This window comes from Mauremys mutica, chromosome 8 (genome assembly GCF_020497125.1).
Source record: "Mauremys mutica isolate MM-2020 ecotype Southern chromosome 8, ASM2049712v1, whole genome shotgun sequence".
Taxonomy (NCBI): domain Eukaryota; kingdom Metazoa; phylum Chordata; order Testudines; family Geoemydidae; genus Mauremys; species Mauremys mutica.
The window spans coordinates 18,369,949-18,392,666 of record NC_059079.1 but is presented as its reverse complement, the minus strand read 5'-3'; the positions used below and the strand labels follow the sequence as shown (position 1 = coordinate 18,392,666).

Below are 22,718 nucleotides of genomic sequence, written 5' to 3'. Positions count from 1 at the left end.
GCTTATCGCAACGTGATTTTTGGCCAGTGAAATGTGTTTAATACAATTAATATCCTACAATAGAATATTAAATAGAGAGATTATCTACTGAATCTCAGTGTTTTCCATGAACTGTACACATTTGTATGTTTATATGTGCATACAATCTCTCTGAAGGTATGTATGTATGTATATACACACACACACCCATGTATAGAGGTACAGTGTAAGTTTCCAATGTGAGTGCCTAAAGTTAGCTACCTAATTCCATATTTACACACCTAAGTAACTGACCTAATAATCAGAAAGTGCCAACTCTTTTTGAAGACCACTCCCTCTGAAAAAATCAGGTTAGCTATTTGGGTGCTTAATCTGAGGCACCCAGTTTAGAACATTTTGACCGGTGTGCATAATTGGTCAGCTCTACCAGAGTGGCCCTCTCCTGTAGGGAAGTAAAGTCTGGCTGGTTTCCCAGCCCTGCATCCTCTCTCTCCTTCTGCTCAAAATACTTCATGAGTGAGGTTTTCAGATCCTCCGCTGATTTCCCCTTGTGGGGTAAACCATATTTCTAACATAAGCTCCCAAGATGCTTTTTATTCATTGTGTCCATTGATTCTAACTGGCTAATTTCCCCCTTTCTTTGTTCTATTTCTCTTAACCCAAAATAAAAAGAAGAAAATAATAAACTTGTACTTTGCTCCCTTGCTTTTGAGTCCGTTACAATCTGTTATTGCAAGTGGTTGGAGCCTGAACCTCCATTCACTGATATTGGGGTGAAATTTCTGCAATGACTACACCCGTATAATGTTCTTGGGATCACCTGGACCAGTAAGGTGTTGTCACCCCTGCTGCTATGGCTCAGAATTCTGACGCCAGTAGCCAGCTAACAAAGATTAGGTCCCACCCAGGCTTCCACCAGCCTAATTAATTCTTGTAGGATGACCTCAACAATCCCTGCTGGTCTGGACGCAGATCCGTCTCCCTGAGTTCACAGATCATTAGGGTTGGAAGGGACCTCAGGAGATCATCTAGTCCAACCCTCTGCTCAAAGCAGGACTAATCCCCCAATGGGGCCCTCAAGGATTGAACTCACAACCCTGGGTTTAGCAGGCCAATGCTCAAACCACTGAGCTATCCCTCGTAACTACCAGACACACAGACTTTTCCCCTCTGGTTCATCACCCCTGAAGGTGTGAAACTTGCCCCCAATTATCAGTTCACTTTGGTACATACACTCCACACTGTTGCACAACAGATACCTGCTTGAGATAAAAATAAACAAAAACTTTATTTAATAGAAAAATCATAGATTCAAAGATAAAATACTGAGAAAAACAAACACATACAAGTTACACAGTAAACAAAGACGCAATCTCTGGCTTTACCCTTTTACATTAGCTCAATTCCCTTTTCTAACACAAGTTACCTATTGCGCCAGAAGATTTTCCGAGTGTACCCTGTGTCCTAGAGGGGATCCAGTGCTTCAGAGAGAGAACCCTGCTTAGACTCTAGTCCTCTATTTCTGGATAGCCTGTACTCCAAATACCTTCCCTTTTAACAGCATTTGCAGGTTTGTTATTTCCCGCCCTTGTTCTCAGACTATGGAAATTCCTGGTTATACAGAGTAGGGTTTTCCCAGACATGGGTTTTCTTTTCAGTTTCAAGTTGTTTCAATATTTCCTGTTAACTTTAATGGTCTACCATTGTCTCTTCTGGGCTGGACAATGCAAGGTGTTTGGAGCCGGTGTCCTGTAAATACCTGGCCTGGCCCTGCCAGATTGCCTCACCACACTACTGGGAGGTGATGCTGTAGTTACTATCATTACAATTACAATTTGCGACGCATATATACATGCATGCATTCAGAACCAGAACCTGTATACAAATCTCCTAATGACTATCAAGTTCAGGACATTACAAGATTTCATAAAAAATCTTACTTGACATGTTTTGTATACACAATAACATTGTCTACAACCATTTGATTCAAGTGCTTATTTTCTGGGTTTCAGATCCCCCCGTCTCCCCTTGGGGTGTCTGGACCTTGATTTTCTCTGCCTCTCTCTCTTTCCACACACATACACTTATATAATTACTAGAAGGATAACTTTAGCAAAACAGATTGAAATATCTCCTTTTTAAATAAGGGAAGAACAGGGGAAACACAATGCAAGAAAATTGTCAGCATCCCCAGACTGAACACACAGGACAATTTGTTGCTAATTTCAGCCTTCATTCTTAAACAGTAAGTAAAGTTTTTGGCCCTTCTGGCTGCAGAGAAAGCTTCAAAATGTAACCCCAGTGCATCCTAAAGGCTCAAAAAGGAGAGGAAAATAAAAAGAACACCAAATCTATTATTTTTACATAATCTCAAGATTTTAAAGCCAATCTCATGATTTTTGGTGAGGCTGACTCATGATTTTTGAACATTTCGGGTTGGAAACACTGGCAATATAAATGAGCAATCAAGATGAATGGATAATGACTTGCCAAATAAATTCTCTCTCTCACTGTAGACTTTAACAGTATAGTATATTAAGGTATATTCTTTCAGTGGAACCCCCTTTGACCCAACCCATCTGATTGGCCTCAGAGGAACCACTGCCATGCAGCATGTCAGGAATCTGTGCTTTCATAACTCAAGTTACTCACCTAATTGATGTGTGTAATACACTTTTGAAATTTTGAATTTTACATGCAAGTTTGTGCCAGTTCTGAAACAGATTTACTTATACCATCTGCTAAAAAACTGAGTTTAAATTGCATTACTTAAACTTAGTAAAGGCTCCTCACTGAAGAATGGGAGGCTCCTCTGAATACTCTGTTTTGGGCTGGCATAATGACAATGGAACCTTTAGGTGTAGAGAAATTTTGGTGCACTATTTATAGCATTTACTATGCACTTTTGTTGCTAACATGTGCTGTAGGATTTTGTAGTAGAATGCGTATATACACTTTATCCATGTGTAATACATATCAAAGAATATATGCACACATTTATTTCCAGTCCTAACAATGGCTATTTAAATTACTGTAGAGGATATACCTTCTGTATTTAAATTATAAGGTGTGCTCCAATCACTCCAGAATCCTGGACCATGAAGACTCTTGCACCGTACTTGAACTAAATATGAAGAACCAACCAGCATATTGCCTATGATGAGGGAGGTTTCTATGACAATCTCAACCACCTGTTAAATTAGATCAGAAGCCATTAACATTATTATTTTGCACCACTTCAGAAAAATGAAAGAAATCAAAGGAAATAAGCTGTTTATTCTGAGGGTTAGTAGGATTGCTCAAAAGCATTCAACTTTATCACATTTAATCAAGTCGTTTAGAAGTTACATACGCCAGCAGAAAACACCTACAGTATTTTGTTGTGTGCTGTTAAATAGATGCTGCTTTCCACCCCAGAGATAGCTGCATTGTGGCAGTGGGAAAAGTGATTCATTAATAGACCTATATAACACACACACACACACACAGAAATCCTAGCTCCACTGAAGCCATTGGGAGCTTTGTGACTGACTTCAATGGGACCAGGATTTACCTGTTGACAGGGTTTAGTGGTCTGTAGGTGAAACCCATACTATGAGGGGGGGTGGGTCTTTGTCCCTTTCTAGTGGCTGCTCCATATATGGGTTTATGAGTCTGCTACTGCTTCCAGCTAAGCAACTTAGTCCCTTTCCTCATTCAGCAAAGGCTAATAATTTCAGTGCTGCAGATCCTGAATTCAAAGCCCGCTGTTGACCCAAGCAGGTTTGGTGAAATGAGCACTAATAGCTGTCCCTGAGATGGATTCTTCCCTCAAGTTTTGAGTAGACCGCGGCCACTGTGGAATCTAGGCAGACAGTTGCAGCAGATTCTCCTTAAATACAACATTAGAATGATTAAATCTTCAATAAAAATAAATAAATACTACTAATAGAACAAGTACACTCACCTGCGAGGCATTTTGAGTAGCATTCCCAGAAAACTTCACTTCATACTGAAGCGGATATGGTGTTAGTACTGGGTTGGACCAACAGATCTTTAACTGTCCTTTGTCTGTCATTTCTAGTCGCAGGTTCAATGGAGGTTCAGGCTTTACTATAAAAATATTAAAACCAAGCTTCTATTTTATCTGTTAGTTACTGTCAAGGATTGCTGGCGGAGATGTTTGTATTCACCACCATTCAATCAGTGACCTCTCTCTCTCTCTTAAGTCTTGTCCTTAAACTTTCTGTTTTCAGAAGTTACTCTACTCTGATTTAAATACACTTGCAGCAAATAATAGAAATCTAAATTACCCTTCAAACGGAATAGCAAGCAGTATTTTAGCAAACATGGTTAACTATTGGGTCATGCTGTGGCAGAGATGACAGGTGCCTGCTGGGAGGCGGCACAATTTAAAGGTTCAGCTCCCACCCGTTTGAGTGGCCCCTTTCTGCAGCTCCAAGGTGTTAACTCCGTGCAGAGGCAGCAGCAAACAGCTGCTTTAACTTTGTGGGGAGAGGCAGCAGCAAAAGCAGTGGCTGTTCCTGCAGCTCCCAGCTGTTTGCCGCTGCCTCTTCCCACAAACGGCAGCTTCCAAGTTGCCGGCTCCAGCAGCTGCCATGCAAGGAGGGGACCTGGCAGCACCATGTGACCAAGCGGAGCCAGCAAACCCTGGCAAAAATCTGGCGGAAAGATGATCTGGGGGGGTCTCGGGGCACACGTGCTGGGGATCAGGGCTGAAGCCTCAAGCCCCAGCAGACGCGCCCCAGCTCTCGAATTTCTGAAGATTGTCATATGCAGCTCGGAGGGTCAGTAAGTTCTGCCACTCCTGATCTAGTAGTTGCCTTAAACCAGAATCAGCTTCTTGCTCTCCAGGCTCCCAGTTCTACAACACACTCAAACACACGCATAAATGTTTTTCTGAATGGGAGCCGGCTTGTAAAGTAGCCCCATCCATTCTACTATTACTACTAGGATTTTGGCTATGAAAGGTGGCCTTAAAGGAGAGCTGAAATGAGGTGAAGGAAAATGAGGGTTTTGCAGGACTCTAACAGAGATAAAGAGGACATCCCAGAGGGAGGAAATGGACAACTACTTATGAATAATAATCATGCTGAGTAAATAATCAAGAAGCTTGGATTTTACTTTCACCAGGTACTGAGTAAATTTATTTATCGCTGTTCAATGATGACTGTGGTTGGCCTGTCTTTTCGGGCACATTTTTAAGAAAACATTGAGGTTCTCTCACTCAGGATAAATACCTTTAATAAATGGTGTGGCATTATGCCCCATATTCTTTGTGGTAATATTATTATGATATGAGTATGGCATAATTATGATGTATTTTGCGCAAGATAAGGCATGCGAGATATCATTGGAAAGGTTATGATTTACTGAATACGATTGTCCTACTTGTATGCATGTATCATTTTGGTATCTGAAGTTAGGCGTATTGTCTATGCAGCTATTACAAATGTGTTTACCCCTGGGAAATGCCCCCTAGACAGAATGCAATCAGTCTAGATGGCTGGCTGGGAAGGGCCAGGAGGGAAAACAAATCGGCCTTTGAAGATGCTAATCTCTCACTGGAAAGCTGTCCAAAGGACGCTACTAACCGCATCCGCGTTATGGCTGCTACGGCTCTGCAGAACATGAACAAGGCACTGGATACTGGACTCTATTTCGGAATACTAGTGGTTTCCCACTGACCAGGCATGGGAACAAACTGGGAGACAAAGGGTTCCCGCCATACGTAAAAGCTATTTAAGGCAGGGGAGTGACATAATCATGGTTTGTTCTTCACTGACTCCCCACTCAAGAAAGAAGCCTGCTGGAAACACCTGAGAAACAAAAGACTGAACTAGGGGAGACGGGCTGAACTCAGGGTAGAGGGTTTTCTAGCCTGTAAAAGGACTATCTAGAGTTTTAAACTGCACGTAAGAGCAGCTTGCTTTCAAGAACCTCTGCAATCTGCCTAAAACAAAATTTAGGGTGAGAATTTGTTATTTATATCCAATTTCTTTAGTACATTGATCTTAGATTGCATGTTTGTTTTATTTGCTAGGTAATCTGCTTTGCTATCCCTTATAATAACTTAAAATCTATCTTTTGTAGTTAAGAAACTTATTTTTGTTTTGTCTAAAACCAGTGTATAAAAATCATACTTGGGGCAGAAAGCTATGTATATTCCACTTCACACTGAGGGAGGGGGCAAACTTCACGAGCTTATGCTGTACAGATCTCTGTGCAGTGCAAGACAGTATAATTTTGGGTTTACCCTCTAGAGAGGGAGTGTGCACTTGAAAACTGGGCAGTTCCTTAGCTGAGCCTTCCCAGGCAGATATGATTTCAGTGTCTGGGTGTTTCTGCACCTGGGTGTGTCCCTACCTGTATGTGTGCTGACAAAGTGCAGTCTGAAGCCTGGGGGAGGGCTTGGCAGGCTGCACAGCAGTACAGCATAAAGGGAACCCAGGCTGGTGGTCAGGCGAGCTCAGTGGTACCCCAGTTTCAGGTGGCACATGGGGGAGAACCCATCACAAATGGTATTTTTCAGTTTAGAGTAAACAGCCAAGCATGGGTCTGTAACCTAGAAATGAGGAACTTCAGAGTTTTGTAGTCAATGCTTCAGAAGGCCATAATTAAAGGCAATACTGCATCCTGCAATTCTATCTGCATGCGCAGACCCCCTGAGCCCACATGCAGTCTCTTTGATTTTAATGGAGCTCTGGTCAAAAACAGGAGTCCACCTGCATCAGATTACAGACTTGGGTCCTTAAATACAAGGGGTCTTTTTCTGATCTTCTTATGCTACAAGTGGTCTCACTGAAATCAGTAGGAGTATTCAAGGAGTAAGGAACTACTTAGCTTTGATGACATTATCAGTACCTAGCCCAAATGTATCAATATTTGAGTCAGTGTAAACTAAATAGGGCCAAATTTTGCAGTCTGTGTGTGGCAGCTCTAATTCAGTCCACACCTTGACTAGCTTCAGTGGAGGCGGGCAAGAGTGAAGGATTCAGGATGTGATCCATTGCTTCTAAAAACTTTATTCTGCCATTTTGATGACATAATTTCTTTGTGGTAGTGCAGAAGCACTCTTTTAAAAAGACTGAACATTACCATATTGTAATCAAAGTGGTTGCATGGGTAGACGATGTTTTCTCATTTTGTTGCCATGTATTCTATTGCTATGGCTTGTGTGTGCAAAGCAAACAACTCACTTAGCTAATATTCATCTTTTTATTTTAAAACTCATTATCTCTTTTATCAAGGTCACTAATGGCAGAACATATTATTAAAAATTATACATTTCAAAATGACCTTCTGATCTTACTTATTGCTTAGAACATATTTCTTGAATTATATCTGTGGTCACCTTTAATACTGGCAGATGCAGCTGTAAAACTTAATTTGATCCTATTGACATAATTCAAATGAAATCAGTATGTAATCATCAATATAATCACCTCATCTCCAAAAATATTAAATTTCATTTGCAACTAAGATGAAGTGTTCATCCAAAAGGTTTTTAATTCTGCTTTCCAAAAAGTAACTTTAATAAGAAAAAACAACCAGTTTTTCGTTATAGCTAAAAATGCCCCAATTAGTCAGAAAATGGCTATATATTTATCAACCATTAATTATGCAGACAGGATGGCAACAAAGTAACATCAAATGTATCTGTCATCTGATTTCACTGAGCTGATGGGATGGTGAAATAGCAGAAATAAATCTTCCACTTTAAAAAATGCAGAAGTTGTACCTTTAATGAAGGAAGTGTCAAAATGAGAGTAAGAGTACATGCAAATACTGCTGATGAGAATTTTCAGGTTTATTTTTAAAGAAATAGCAAAAAAGTTTATTTTCTATTACAAATTAGATAATTATGAACCAGACCATTGTTCTCCACATACTGATCTACCTTCCTGCATTCAAAGTGAATGCTCAGGTGCCCCAAGACATTGTTCCTCCTTCTACCTAGATTTGCACTGAAGAAGGGCGGAGACTAGGAAGGCTGGGGGGGGGGGAGATACACATCAGCCTGCAGAAGTTACCCTGAAGAATTAACATAGCTATAGCTGAAGTCCTTGCAAAAACTGACTAGTCACAAAATAAGGACTTCCTGTTATTGCTTTCTATAAAAAAGGTGTACAATAAATTGAAAACTTACCAATATTTATGGGTCTGACCGACATTAAAGGTGACTGAAGAAGTGTTACCCCATTTATGATGTTTAACCATGTAATATAAGTGTAGTTGAGTTTCAATGAAGGTATGTGACATTCGTACTTATTAGACCCATTGCAGTTGCAGGGAGTAACCATGAAATTGCCTTTTAGAGAAACTGTAGACATGTCTTCCAATGACAACTCTGATCTATATTGAAAAAAATAGATCAATATTTAAAAAGCATTATGTCCTGGACAATCTTCTGCATATTCCATTAGATTCACCACTTTGGATTAAACAGTAGAAATAGTACTGAAAACAGCAAAGCACAAGAGACAGATCAGTCTGTGTGCATTTTCTTCAGCTGTACCTTTGGGGCGGAGAAGGAGCGTAATGAAAGATATTTCTGAGGCCTGATCCAAGAACATCAGAATTGCCAGACTGGGTCAGATCATCTACTCCAGTATCGTGTGTCTCAGAGTGGCCAAAACCAGCTGCATCAGAGGAAGGTTTACGAAACCCTCCATTTGCCAGATGTGGGATAATCTGTCACTCATGAAGGTCTCATCCAAATCCCTAATAGTCAGATGCTGATTAAACATGAATTTTTATATCTCTTCCAAAATTTATCATTAAGTGTTATAATAATAAAAAAATCCTGAAGTTATTCAGGCAAAACCAGAATTTTGTGTGCACAACAAGCTGCAGAATTTGGTCCATGCTTAGGATATGTTTCTAAATTACTTATCAACTACACACGATTGCAACTGATAAAAATTGTATATACAAATCACAAAGAATGTACTCTAAAAGTCTAACTTTACGTGATTACTTCCAAGATGATGAAGCTTTGTTTACTTTGAAGGCATACCATGTTTATTTCTTAGATAATTTAACTTTTTCTTAGCAAAGCAAATCTCATTTAATCCCAGGCATTACTAGTACTATTGCTTTGGACTGGCTCGTGGAAAGTATTTAGTGACTAACTCTTTAGTATTCTGTTTTGTTTCTTTCTAAACTGAAGTGCAGCCCAAGAGACTACTTCTGGCTGAACTCTCCAGATTTGTTTTCATGAATTTTTCACATGTTGGAATACTTTCCTTTAGAGATTAGCATACAAATGAAGATAGTCTTATTACAAAAATATATGGTTTAATAAAACCTTCCAAAATTTTCAGCAGAAAGCACTTGAACTGCTAACAAGAAATAAAGATGTTTATTTAACAAAAATAGTTGGATCAATTTTTCCAGTGTTGGAAGGATACATTTATGCTTTTTTTTTTAAAGGAAACATATGTAATATTTAGGGCATATAGAAATATATCAGCTGTACAACATATTACTGTTGATATGAAGTCTTATGCTGCATACAAATGGAGATGTATGCTGTCACACTGCAATTTAGGTCAAAACTAATTCAATTCTTACCAGTCCCTGATTCAGACAGGCATTATATCACACTCCTAAAGCATATGTAACAACGTTCCTTGGGTCACTTTCAAGAAATGGCATCAAGACAACCCATTTTACAAACTTGAGAGGGCAGTCAATATATCTAATGTACACATCACTACACAGGCCCTCAATACGTACATTTACATACATACACACAAGTTGCACTTAAAACACCTAATTCTCCACTCCCTTGCATGTTACATTCATGTAACCCTAATAACTGCAATTTACACTGCTGTTACACAGGGGAAATCAGCCCCAAGGTTTCTTCCATTTTGAGCAATATCAGCAGTTCCACCAGTATTCCTATTTTAAGTGTAGGAAATCTCTCTGAAACTGAGAGCATCTTTTGGAATGGAAGAAACTTTAGAAGTAGACCACTGCATACATTCAATGGTAGAGAGAATGCATGACTGTCTAGTACAATTATTTTAATGGCATGAATATCGGATTGCCACATTGGTGACGAGTAACAAAGCCACAGGTGAGTTATACAATTCACCACAAATGGGTGCCTTTCTATGACCTTGAGCATATCAGCAGTGAACACAGGGCCCTGAGAGCACGGGTGAAGAAGTAATGTCTCTACACAAATGCGATAAGTATGGGAATAAACAGGAAGAACTGGCAGTATTAGCCATAAGCTAAGTTCTGACTTATTTGACATCACTGCATGACTAGGATATTTGTACAGAGGAGTATAACTTGTTCCAGAAAGACATGGTAGGGAAAAAGGATGTGCTGTTGCCTTATACATCAAGAATATATACACTTGTTCTGAGGTCCAGAAAGAGGTGAGAGGCAAACCAGTTGAAAGTCCCTGGGTGAAAATAAAGGGGGAAAAAACAGGGGTGATGTCATGCTAACGGTCTACTATAGAACACCAAATCAGGAGAGGAAGGTGGATGAGGCATTGTTAGAACAGAAATATCCAAAACACAAGACGTGGTTGTAATGGGGACACTTATTACTCAGGGTAGGTCCATACTTACCCGCCGGGTTGACGCGGAGAGTTCGACTTCTCGGAGTTCGAATTATCGCGTCTAATCTAGACGCGATAGTTCGAACTCTGAACGCGCTCCCGTTGACTCCGGAACTCTGCCACCGCGAACGGCGGTGGCGGAGTCGACGGGGGAGCCGCGGAGTTCGATCCCGCGGCGTCTGGACAGGTAGGAAATTCGAACTAAGGTAGTTCGACTTCAGCTACGCTATTCGTGTAGCTGAAGTCGCGTACCTTAGTTCGACCCCCCCCCCCCGTAGTGTAGACCAGGCCTCAGATATCTGTTGGAAATGTCCTCCACCTTTTGAAACAAGAAATTGTTCCCCAGTACATTCCAAGAACTAATTGGACATATTGAGTTTGCTATTTTACTTTTCCAAGGGGGCAGCCATTTTAGACCTGATTCTGAACAAGAGGGAGGAATTGGTTGTGAATCTGAAGGTTAACGGCAATGTGGGTGAAAGTGACCTTGAAATGATGATTTCAGGATTCTTAGGAAAAGGAAAGAGTCAGAGCAGTAGAATAAGAACAATGAACTTCAAAAAAGCAGACTTTCACAAACAGAGAACTAGTAGGTAGGATCCCATGGGAAGAAAATCCAAGGGAAAAAGGAGTTCAGGAGAGCTGGCAGTGTCTTGAGGAGACAATATTAAAGGCAGTGGTGAGCTCCAGCCAGTTCGCACCAGTTCGCAGGAACCCTTTGTTAAATTTAAAAGCTTCTTTAGAACTGGTTGTCCTGGAACAACCGGTTCTAAAAAGGCTTCTAAATTTAACAAAGGCTCGGGCAGCTGTCCACCCGGCCCCCGGCCCCAGCTCACCTCCCCCTCTCCCCTGAACGCTCCGCCCTCCTTCTCCTCCCTCTCCCCTGCTTCCCGCGAATCAAATGTTCGCGGGAAGCCTGAAACAAGGAGCAGGCAGGTAAGCCGGGCGGGGGGCTCCAGGGAGGCACGGCGTGCGCAGCCAAGTCCGGCACCCCCTGGCCCCGGCTGAGCGCCCCCGGCTCGAGCTGGTCCCAGCCGAGCGGCTCCAGCCTGGCCCGGGGAGTTGGGCCCAGGGGTGCCGGTCGCGGTCCCGGCCGAGCGGACCCGGTCCGGGCCCCAGGCAGTGTGGTAAGGGAGCAGGGAGGGGGTGTTCGGTGGGTTGTGGGGGGGTGGATAGGGGTCGGGGTGGTCAGAGGGCAGGGAACAGGGGGATTGAATGGGGGCAAGGGTCCCGGGGGGCAGGCAGGAAGGAGCAGGGGTTGGATGAGGTGGTAGGGGGCAGTCAGGGACAGAGAGAAGGGGTGGTTGGATGGGGCAGGGATCCTGGGGGGCCATCAAGAATGAGAGAAGGGGGCAGTCAGGGGACAGGGAAGGGGGGGGATGCGTCACGGGTCCCCGGAGGGTGTGTGTGTCAAGGAACATGGGGGGTTGGATGGGGCACGACCCCCGGGGGGGGGCATGACCCCCTCGTGAGGCGAGGAGGAGGGAACCTGTTAATATTTTGGCAGCTCATCACTGATTAAAGGCATAATAGTAAACTATCCTGATGTGAAGAAAAGATAGGAAGAATAGTAAGAGGCCATATGGCTCTATCAGAGTGCTTTAATTACCTGAAAATCAAAATAATAATCCTACAAAAAGAGTGAAAAAATGGACAAATTCATAAGGACAAGTACAAAAAAATAGCACAAGCATGTAGAGACAAAAACAGAAAGGGTAAGATACAAAATGAGTTCCACCTAGCACGGGAAAGGCAATAAGAAGAGGTTCTATAAATAGGTTAGGAGCAAGAGAAAGAGAAAGTACAGGCCCACTACTTAGCAGGGAAGGAGAGCTAACCAGAGATGGCATCAAGAAGGCACAGGCGTTTAATGCCTATTTTGCTATAATCTCCACTAAAAAAGGTTAATTGTGACAAGGTAGTTAACACAATAATATTAACATCAAGGGGGAAAAGAACACAAGCCAGGATAGGGAAAAGAACAGATTAAAATATATTTAGAGAAATTAGATGTATTCAAGTCAGAAGAGCCTGAAGAAATTGATCCTAGGGTATTAAAGGAACTAGGCTGGTGCAATCTCAGAACCAGAAGCTGGGAATGGGCGACAGAGGATGGATCACTTGATGGTTACCTGTTCTGTTCATTCCCTCTGGGGCACCTGGCATTGGCCACTGTTGGAAGACAGGATACTGGGCTAGACGGACCTTTGGTCTGACCCAGTATGGCCGTTCTTATGTTCAGAGTGTTCAAAGAACAGCTATGGTCTGGAGCCAACAGCAGAGTAGCAACCCAATTGCTGTGTTGCCAACTTGCTGATGAAGAGCAGCATGGAGGGAGACTAAGCAAGGTTCAGCCCTTTACAATCTGGATGACTTGGATAATGGTGCAAGAGAGAGTAAAATGCTTTACAAAATTTGTGGAGGACACCACCCTGGGAGAGACTGCAAAACAACCTTGACAAATTGGAGAATTGATCTGAATTCAACAAGATTAAATTTGATAAAGACAAGTGTAAAGTACTTCACTTAGGAAGGAAAAGTCAAATGCAAAACTACAAAATAGAGAATAACTGGCAAGGCGGTAGTACTGCGGAAGAGGATCTGGGAGTTATAGTGGATCATAAATCGAATGAGTCAACAATGTGGTACATATGACACTCCTTTCATTATGTCCTAGAATATTTGTCTTTTTCGCAACTGTAAGACATGGGAGATAACTGTCCCTTTCTATTTGGCTCTGATGAGGCCTCAGCTGGAGTACCTTGGAAAGTTCTGTGTTCCATTCTTTAGGAAAGATGTGGACAACTGGAGAAAGTTCAAAGGAGAGCAACAAAAATGATAAAAGATTTAGAAAAGCTGATCTCTGAGGAAAAATTTAAAGAACTGGGCATGTTTAGTCTTGGGAAAAGATGACTAAGGGGGGACCTGATAACAGTCTTCAAATATGTAAAGAGGATGGTGATAATTTATCCATATCCACAAAAAGTAATTGGCTCAAGGGAGATTTAGGTTAGATATTAAGGAAAACCTTTCTAACTATACGAAAAGTTAAAATCTGGAATAGGCTTCCAAGGGAGATTATGGAATCCCTATGATTGGATGTTTTCACAAACAAGTTAGACAAACACCTATCTGGGATAGTCTAGGTTTTCCTGGTCCTGCCTCAGCACAGGGGAGCTGGACTAGAGGACCGCTCAGGGTCACTTCCAGCCCTCCATTTTTAAGATTTTATGAAAGCTACAGGATTAAATAGGTCTCTCCTTCCAAGGATGTTGTACCATAAAAGGTAGAGGGAACTCTCTGACAATGATTTGATCTCCGTCTTGGCAGCCCTCTTTTCTGCAGTATATTTTCAGAGTCCTATTTGACTGACGTCTATTCCTCAGACCAGCTCTATAATGAACAGCATGAAGCACTTTTTGTTCATAACGACATCAGACCAAGCCTGTAATACTTGGGGATGGGTGAATCAAAAATCCTTTTTTCAGTGCTGAAACACTTGAGCTGTCAAAGGCCATATGTGAACCATTGAGGAGCCTATAACAAAACAAGGCCATTATTTTCACTGCTTGTACCGCCTAAATATGAGAATATTGGCACTTGTTTCTGAATTGAGGCCTCCCAGAGAGAAACAAATGCCTTAAGAACATACTTTTAAAACTGGGACTGTTTTCAAACTATTCTGGCCTGCATGCGAAAGACATCAGTGAGCCAACAGGGGAAGCTACCCCTTTACCAAAATATGAAATAAACAAGTCAGTTATTCCTTCGGAACATCGGGCCTTGCTAAAGAAAACTATAATTGACCTTCACTCCTGGGAGAAAAAAAATACTACCATCACATGAGGAATGTTAAATAAGTTTGCTCTATAATGGCAAAAACAAGAGCAAAAAATACTACTGATAGTCTTTGGAGAGGAGAATGAACGCATTAGCAGTAAGTCGATAATTTGGAGGAGATGTGTAAATCAACTTACTCAGGGAATCTGGAGTAGAAAGCTGACAAATTTCTTTCAAGGTAACAATTACAGTAATTTTTTGAAGTGCCAGAGAAAATGATACTGAAGAGAGCAGAGCATACAGAGACCTCAAACTTGGGTAATGGTGCAGCTCAAGGCAGTTGTTAACACACTGCTAAATTTCCCAGGCAGGGAAGAGCTTCGTCTAGAAACTGGAATAAAACTTTAGATCCTTGCAAAAATCAGAAAATCCATGTTTTCCTGGACTGCAGGATGAATCTGCAAAAGGATACAAAATGCTTTTGTACTTTGCAAAACTAAGAGGGGAAAAAACAGAAATCTCATCTTTCTAGCCTCTCTCAAAGCTCCACAGGATACTTCATAGGCTGTCAGGTCTTCTTGGCCCCTTTGAGAGTTTCTTCTGCAGATTCCTCTGGCCTCCTCCCACAAAAAAAAAATCAGTTCATCAAGTACTTGAAGCCTTCTGAATCTCTCTTGGTTTTTCTGGGGTGCTTCAGTATGTGTCTCCTTGCTCTCACTGTGTCTTGATGTCTTTGCAGCTCTTCTCACCTTGTTTTCTACTTCTTATATGACTCATCACTTTCACTAACAGGGTGTAAGAGAGTTGTTTATTTTTCTCCTCTTTCAGATGTGGAAGCACATCCGTATCACAAAGCAGTGCTGTGCGCCTGTGCACCCATTTCACTGATGATTTTTTTCAGAGAGGCACGGCTAGCAGGGAACTTTCGATTACTGGCAGAAATAGGAAATTTCTTCTCAAAGATATAAGATGGTCTATCTGTAGACTACTACTACTGGCTGATCCCAGAATACTTCACAAGCTATTAGAATACACCACCACTGACACGCACCCCTCTGTGTGCTGTTAGAGAAAGCCTAACAGCACACATCATGCAACATGGCAGCCGCAGGAGACCAAATTTTAGCCATGAGCGCCAGGGAAAACCTTCTATTCTGGATGGGAGTGTCATGAGGCCTTTAGTCATCCAGGGCCTCTGTTTTTAAGCTCTTATTTGAAAAATGCACAGAGTGAATTTTATAATTCTGAACATATCTGCCTTGGTGAGCCTTTTCAGCTCAGCTGGGATTTGAACCTGTGTTTCCAGGGGGGCTAGGCATGCCTAGTCTACTCAACTATCCCCATCAGCTAAGATTTTTCTATTTAGTGATAAACCCTGGTTGGAAAAGAACACAAGTGGGAACTATTTTTAGATTAATGGTACTTGAGACACAGAAAGCAGAGAGTCAAATATCAGAGGGGTAGCCATGTTAGTTTGGATCTGTAAAAAGCGACAAAGAGTCCTGTGGCACGTTATAGACTAACAGATGTTTTGGAGCATACGCTTTCGTGAGTGAATACTCACTTCGTCAGCATCCGAAGTGAGTATTCACCCACGAAAGCTTATGCTCCAAAACGTCTGTTAGTCTATAAGGTGCCACAGGACTAGAAAGCACAGAGAATGCTAGAAATGGAAGCCTGTTAAGACTTTGGCTTCAGGTTATCTTATAATGTTTGCCAATTAGAAGTCCACATTTGCTACCAGTTATCCCATTTATCTCCTATGTTCAGAACAGTAATAACCGTGGTAACTGGTATCTGTGGGCCAGCGCTGACTTTTTAAACAGGGACCATTTTCTATAAATCCTGTTTGATCTATTATTTATAATATAGTATCCATATGAGACCCAATTAAGAGTCGGGTCCCACTAGGATGTAATAAGAGGCAGTCTCAACACCAAAGAGCTTACAATCTAAAAAGATACAACAACAAGGGGTGGGAAGGAAGTACTATTATCCCCATCTGTAAGATGGGGAACTGAGGCACAGAGAGATTAAAGGATTTGCCCAACATCACACAGGAAGTCTGTGGTAGAGAAAGGAACTGAACCCAGATCTTCTGAGTCCAAGTCTATTAGCCACAAGACCATCCTTCCTCTCCATTGTTAGTGGAGACTCCCCTACCTCAAGGTAATATGGAGAGCAGAAGCAGGTGGACTTCCAGATGAGAACATGGGTTCCTTACATGAGTACTAACTGTCTGAAAATATTAAATGAAAAGGGAACGCAGAAACTCAAAAGTGCATAAGAGATGGATGCCATTCAATCCAGCAGTAGCCTATAGAGATCAGTGTGCTCTTGAAGTGTAGCCTAACATTCACATTTAAATCAGTGATTTATTCATTTGGTTTAAATATTTTAAAAAAACAGACACCAAAGCCCTAGGTGATGAACATATTTTACCCTTCAAAAGCATGTTTGGAACAGTGGTGACTTCTTTTGTGTCTGTAAGAGGGCTACAGAGTGGTTAACTCTAGAAGAAACATCAAAAATTCTAGTTTTTATATTAGGTATGGTATTAAAAATGACAAAGAAGAATAAATTTCTTAAGGAGAGAATATGATAAGAGGCAAAAACACAAGCAGGCAGAGCTAAAATCAAGCATTCAACCTTAAAAAATTATGGATCACATATTGATTGAGGATGCCTTTGACTTAGTTAAAATAAAATAAGCAGTTTAATAAATATGAGAAAAGGACAGAAAGGACAGGAAATACCCCGTGTTAACCATTCAAGCCCTGAACATATACCTGACTGATAATTCCATACAGTCCTATCAAAATGTGGTCTAAAAATAAGAACAAATGGGCATATAGTATATTATCCACTTGTACTGACTAATGCTATCACTATCACAATTACTACTGTAAGACAACAAACCCATAGGACCTTTACTGGTGTTTTAGGATATCCTTATAAATGGGAAGCTTCCAATATATTTTACTTACAGAACATATAAAAGATTAATCTTAAATTCTCCATTCAAGTACGACTTCTTGTTAGACATTTTCAGGATACAAACGAACAGTTCTAGGTCTCCTTTAGTCCAACATTGAATGTTCCAGCTTAAATCTAAATTTAAAAAAGGTAAATATTTTCTGAACCACATTGAAACCAAAGACATTTAAAGAAATAAAATAAAATTTACCAGTAAGTCTTAGAATCATAGAATATCAGGGTTGGAAGGGATCTCAGGAGGTCATCTAGTCCAATCCCCTGCTCAAAGCAGGACCAATCCCCAGACAGATTTTTACCCCAGTTCCCTAAATGGCCCCCTCAAGGGTTGAGCTCACAACCCTGGGTTTAGCAGGCCAATGCTCAAAGCACTGAGCTATCCCTAGTATGGAAAAAGATTTAGGCTCCTAAATCCAATGCCTAATGCAGCAACATCTAAAACCCAGATTTTTAAAGGTATTTAGTGATCTGGTAGTCTCTTACTATACAGAATGTACAGAGCTGGACATAAAATTAATGTAAATTATAATCACACAGATTTATTTAAATAATAAAATTTCTTACTTGTAACTAGTGACAATTTTTAGTGGAGGGGGTAGGGGGCGAATGGGGTGTGTTAAGTTTCTGATATTCTTTAACCTTTTTGCTACAGTTCATGACGACAAACTCTATGCAGCATTAGAAAGCAATACAATTATTCGGATTACTTCTTGAAAAGACCACCTGACATATGAGGCAGTGCTAGAAATACAGGGTAAAATCCTGACCATACTTAAGACAATGTGACTTTTGGCATGGCCTTCAGTAGGATCAGGATTTCACACAAAGCTATTGACTTTTTTCCACCAGGTACATTGTGCGCCGGGGGCAGGAGGAATAATCAACCACATTTCAAATGATAGGATGCAAGATAAAGTCACTGTGAATGATGGAGGTGGGGACAAGATTTGCTCTCTCAAGCTAAAAATCCATTAAAAAGGTCTATGTCCTTATCTACAATTTATATATATTTTTTCAGCATTCCTGTGACGACCTAATTCTACCATGATGCTCACAAGGAGTTAGCTGACTAATAAGTGGCAAAGGTAAGGGGGAGGGGGACAAGTGAGGATAGTTACCTATATGGCTAACAAAATGGATTTATATTATCAACATGTGGCCATTCACCACTTCTGCCTCCTTATTTGCATGTTGTTCCCCTTTCCCTTACCTTTTGTCTGCCTTTCTACATGGCAAGCTCTCCAGGGCAGGAATTTTGCCTTCATCTATGTTTGTACAGTACCCCACACAATCCAGGCACAAATGGAAACAAATAATAGCATTAGGAAAATATTTGAAAAACAAAGAAAACGTGAAGTCCATTACAGAGTCACTGTAAATAATTACACTACAAACCTACCTGTTTGCTGAGGAGCAAAGCTACTTATTTCTGAGGACGTAAATTTCTTTGTTTCCATGCCTGCTGTGTACAAAGAACAATTTGCGTGTGTTTCACTCCAAAGGCAACAGAGGAAACTCTCTTCAGCCACCAGCACCAGAGAGTTGGTTTCAGTGGTTCCATGCTCTCCGTGCAACCCAGGACTGCTCGCTACAACACCAGCAGTCAAAGGAATGACAGAAGTCTCATTTGGTGACATGCAAGGCAGCATAAAGCTCGACGCTGGAATCTGATGTACCATACAGTGAGCAACTGCCATTCGAATAAAATCTGGAAATACAAAGAAATAATGAAGGAAATGAGTTACACTACCTGGAACAATGAAAACAGAGCATCTGCTGTTCTAAAGAAACAAGTGTGATTAGAAATATTGGACAAGAATCTCCAAGTGCCAATCACTTCTGAATTGGTATAGACTATTTTATTCAGTGAGGCTTCCAGAATGCACCCATATGTCTCATATTGACTGAAGTCACCCTGTTCTTTTTTCCAAAATAACTGCATTTTAAAAAAAATACCAAGATAAGCCAATACAAGAACTCTAGGGGGGGGAAGTGCTCTCCTGGCTGAAATTGGTGTAAATTAATTAGAACCAAACATATTAAACACGGATTGAAGTCAAAGGAGCTGCACCAATTTAGCAGAGAATTCTGCCCTAGATCTAGTCACACAAAAACTCTTGGGTCTTAAAATCCAAACCCAGGTCCACATTTTGCAACTATCTCCTATATTTTTACAACCTGGATACACCCAACTTTGGGATGTTCACAAGCTTGATATGTTAAATAATAATATATAAAGATATATTTTGTCCTCCTTGCTAATGGATATCATGTGAACACAGAAACTGCATTAAAAGTGTTATCTGTAACATTTTCTGAAGACAAACAAAAACAATCCTATTGTTTACAGCAACGATATAAAAAGGTCTATTCATAATATGTGAATTCCTGGTCCCACTGAAGTCATTGGGAGTTTTGCCATTGAGTTCAATGGGGCCAAGTCATTTAACATATCTAATGTCTTCTCTTCCCTCTCCACCCAATCAGAGGCATTTGATAGGTTTTGTTCATTGTTACAGAGTACATTGCAGTAGTTTTTAAATGCTTACACAATATTTTTGTTTGTGTTGTTACACCAGAAAGATACTATTTACAATTGTTAAAACCCTAATTAATAGGGTTGCCAGGCATCCGGTTTTCAACCAGAATACCCGGTCGAAAAGAGACCCTGGTGGCTCCAGTCAGCACCACTGACCAGGCCACTAAAAGGCTGGTCAGCGGCGCAGCAGGGCTAAGGCAGGCTCCCTTCCTGCCATGGCTGTGCACAGCTCCTGGAAGCGGTGGCATGTCCAGCTCTTAGGCGCATGGGTAGCCACAGGGACTCCGTGTGCTGCCTCCACCCCAAGCACCAGCTCTGCAGCTCCCATTGGCCTAGGAGCCGGACATGCCACTGCTTACAGAAGCCACCTGAAGTAAGCACTGTCCGGCTGGAGCCCGCACCCCGAATCTCCTCCCACACCCCAACCCCCTGTCCCGAGCCCCCCTGCCACACTAGAAACCCCCTTTGACCCAGCCCTGAGCTCCCTCCCACACTCTAACTCCCTCCCAGAAACCACACCCCAACCCTCTGCCCCAGCCTTAGCCCCCTCCAACATTCAACCTCCCTCCCAGAGCCCACACCTCACTCCCCCCCGCACACCGAACCCCTTGGTCCTAGCCCTGATCCCCCTCCTGCACCCAAACTCTCTCCCTGAGCCTGCACCCCAGATCCCCTCCTGCACCCCAACCCCCTGCCCCAGCCCGGAGCTCCTCCTGCATTTCACACCCCTCATCCCCAGCCCGACCCCCAGCCAAAGCCCTCACCCCTTCCCACACCCCAACCCTCTGCTCCAGCCCGGTGAAAGTGAGTGAGGGTGGGGAAAAGTGAGCGACAGGGACGGGAGAGATGGAGTGAGCAGGGTGCAGGGCCTCGGGGAAGGGGCAGGGCAGGTTCAGTTTTGTGCGATTAGAAAGTTGGCAACACTACTAATTAATGTGTTTTACAATAATACATGGCCAGTTAGGTAAATAGGCCCACAAGAAGCATTTTCTACAAAATGAGATCTAGTAAAAGGTGGTATTTTCTATCAAACTTAGATGCCCTGAAAATAAAACCCTATACAATGTAGGAGCGCACTTGTTACACTACATGGCTACTGTTCATAGAGCAGAGCTTGAAGTGGGCTAATAATACTTCTGATAATGATAAATAGGCTTCTTTGAATTAAAATAACTTTAGTTATTGAAATGCATGTAATTGATTTGTATATGTCCTTGCTTTTAGTGTAATGCTTAGAAAATGTATGAATATTTTAAACAGTTTATTACATACAAATTCATTCTTACTGAATGTCTTGCAAATACATCCCACAATAACAAAAACAAGAGAGAGAATTTGTGTCTTTTGCCTTCACAGGCACGATCGGATTTCAATTCATGTAAATATTTTAGCATAGAAAACCAATGCAAAGTGAAAAATAGGTTTCTAAAATGATTAAAAGTAAACATGTTATTACTTCAGTGTCTGAGATGTTCAATTTCTTTGGAGATACACATTTTCTGATCAGCAGAACCCTCAATGGTATTTTCTCTTGTTTAACAAGGCAGAATCTGTGCCTTGTTAAACATCAGCTTCATTAGGTTTCTTGGCTCCATGTGGAGGATTCAGTTGACTGAACAGAATATTAGTGCATAATCCATGATGCGAAAACAAAATGAGGGACATGACTCCTACGGGACAGGACATATAGCTAATATGCTACCCATTTTACAGCTGACACTGAAAGGGGATTTCAGTTGGTTTTATACATGCATAGTTTAATTTTGAAGGACAAATCACACTGCAGATTCCCACGACAAACTAACCAAATCCCGTAAGATCAGTGTGCCTGCCATAGTGCCATTACTATAATATTTTTTTCATTAAAATGTAAATGAAATGAATAAGCTACAGTAAAATTGTAATATTATTTAGCATGAGATTATATATTTTATATCCCTTAATAAACATATAATATTTTGTTATAAATCAGTAGGCTGCATTACAAATATTCACACTGATATAGGAATTTATTTACAGAACAGGTACAACACAAGTAGCAACAGTGAAAACTGTTGTACACACAAACCTACTTAACAGTGTCTAAAAACCAGGGTGGATAAAAATCAATTATTTTAAAAAAAAATTGGATTTGTTTTTATTTAAAATCAGGTTTTTTTGGATAAAATGCTTTTTGAGGAAAAAACCTACCTAAAGATAGTTTTAATTAAGATACATTATATCTCATCATGGAATAGGGATTATAAATTCTAATTCTATAGTATGAGACAATATATTCATGTAATGTTTAAGAAAAGTTTTGTAAATGAGTTCCAATAGTTCATGGATTAGGGACCCAATTTTATGGGGTTCCACAAGCTTCTGTATAGATTATTTAGGTTAATCTTTCTATCTATCCAATGGGACTCAGTGCTCAGTCTAGAAGATACCACCAGAGATGCTTAGTTTTGCAGTTCTCAAACTGTGGATTTGTGTCTCCAGAGATAACATGCTTGTTAACAGCAAAAATGTTTTTAAATAAATAAATTATAGAGATGAGAGATAACAGACCTCAACCCTATTGTCCCTCTGCAAATTTGCGTACACAGAGTCAATCCCTTACCTCTCTCTAAAAGTGCAAAGTTTCAAAAAGTTCAATGAATAGAAGATTGTTGGGGGTGGAATAGATCTGGACAATGAGAAGAAGTCTGGAGATAAATGTGAGATGCAAGGGACATATGCTTGTTTTGTTAAAATATCATATGTTTGCTGTTGAAGAAAAAAATCCAGAACATATAACGTTGTTGTTTTTCTTAAATAAAACAATTTAAATGTCTGTCTGGTGATTTTCTCCTCCTAATA

General features: G+C 41.0%; 1 protein-coding gene across 2 annotated transcripts in view; it reads right to left on the bottom strand.

Annotated features, from left to right (window-relative positions):
- LEPR (leptin receptor) overlaps positions 1-22,718 on the bottom strand; it is a 61,566-nt gene that overhangs the window by 28,585 nt on the left and 10,263 nt on the right. For both annotated transcript variants that reach the window (XM_045028915.1, XM_045028917.1), the window contains exons 3-7: positions 18,738-19,046; positions 17,332-17,455; positions 8,129-8,334; positions 3,926-4,071; positions 3,026-3,170 (exon numbers count right to left, since the gene is read on the bottom strand). In XM_045028915.1, the coding sequence (XP_044884850.1) occupies positions 3,026-3,170; positions 3,926-4,071; positions 8,129-8,334; positions 17,332-17,455; positions 18,738-19,046 (930 nt within the window). The remainder of the gene's footprint in view (positions 1-3,025; positions 3,171-3,925; positions 4,072-8,128; positions 8,335-17,331; positions 17,456-18,737; positions 19,047-22,718) is intronic.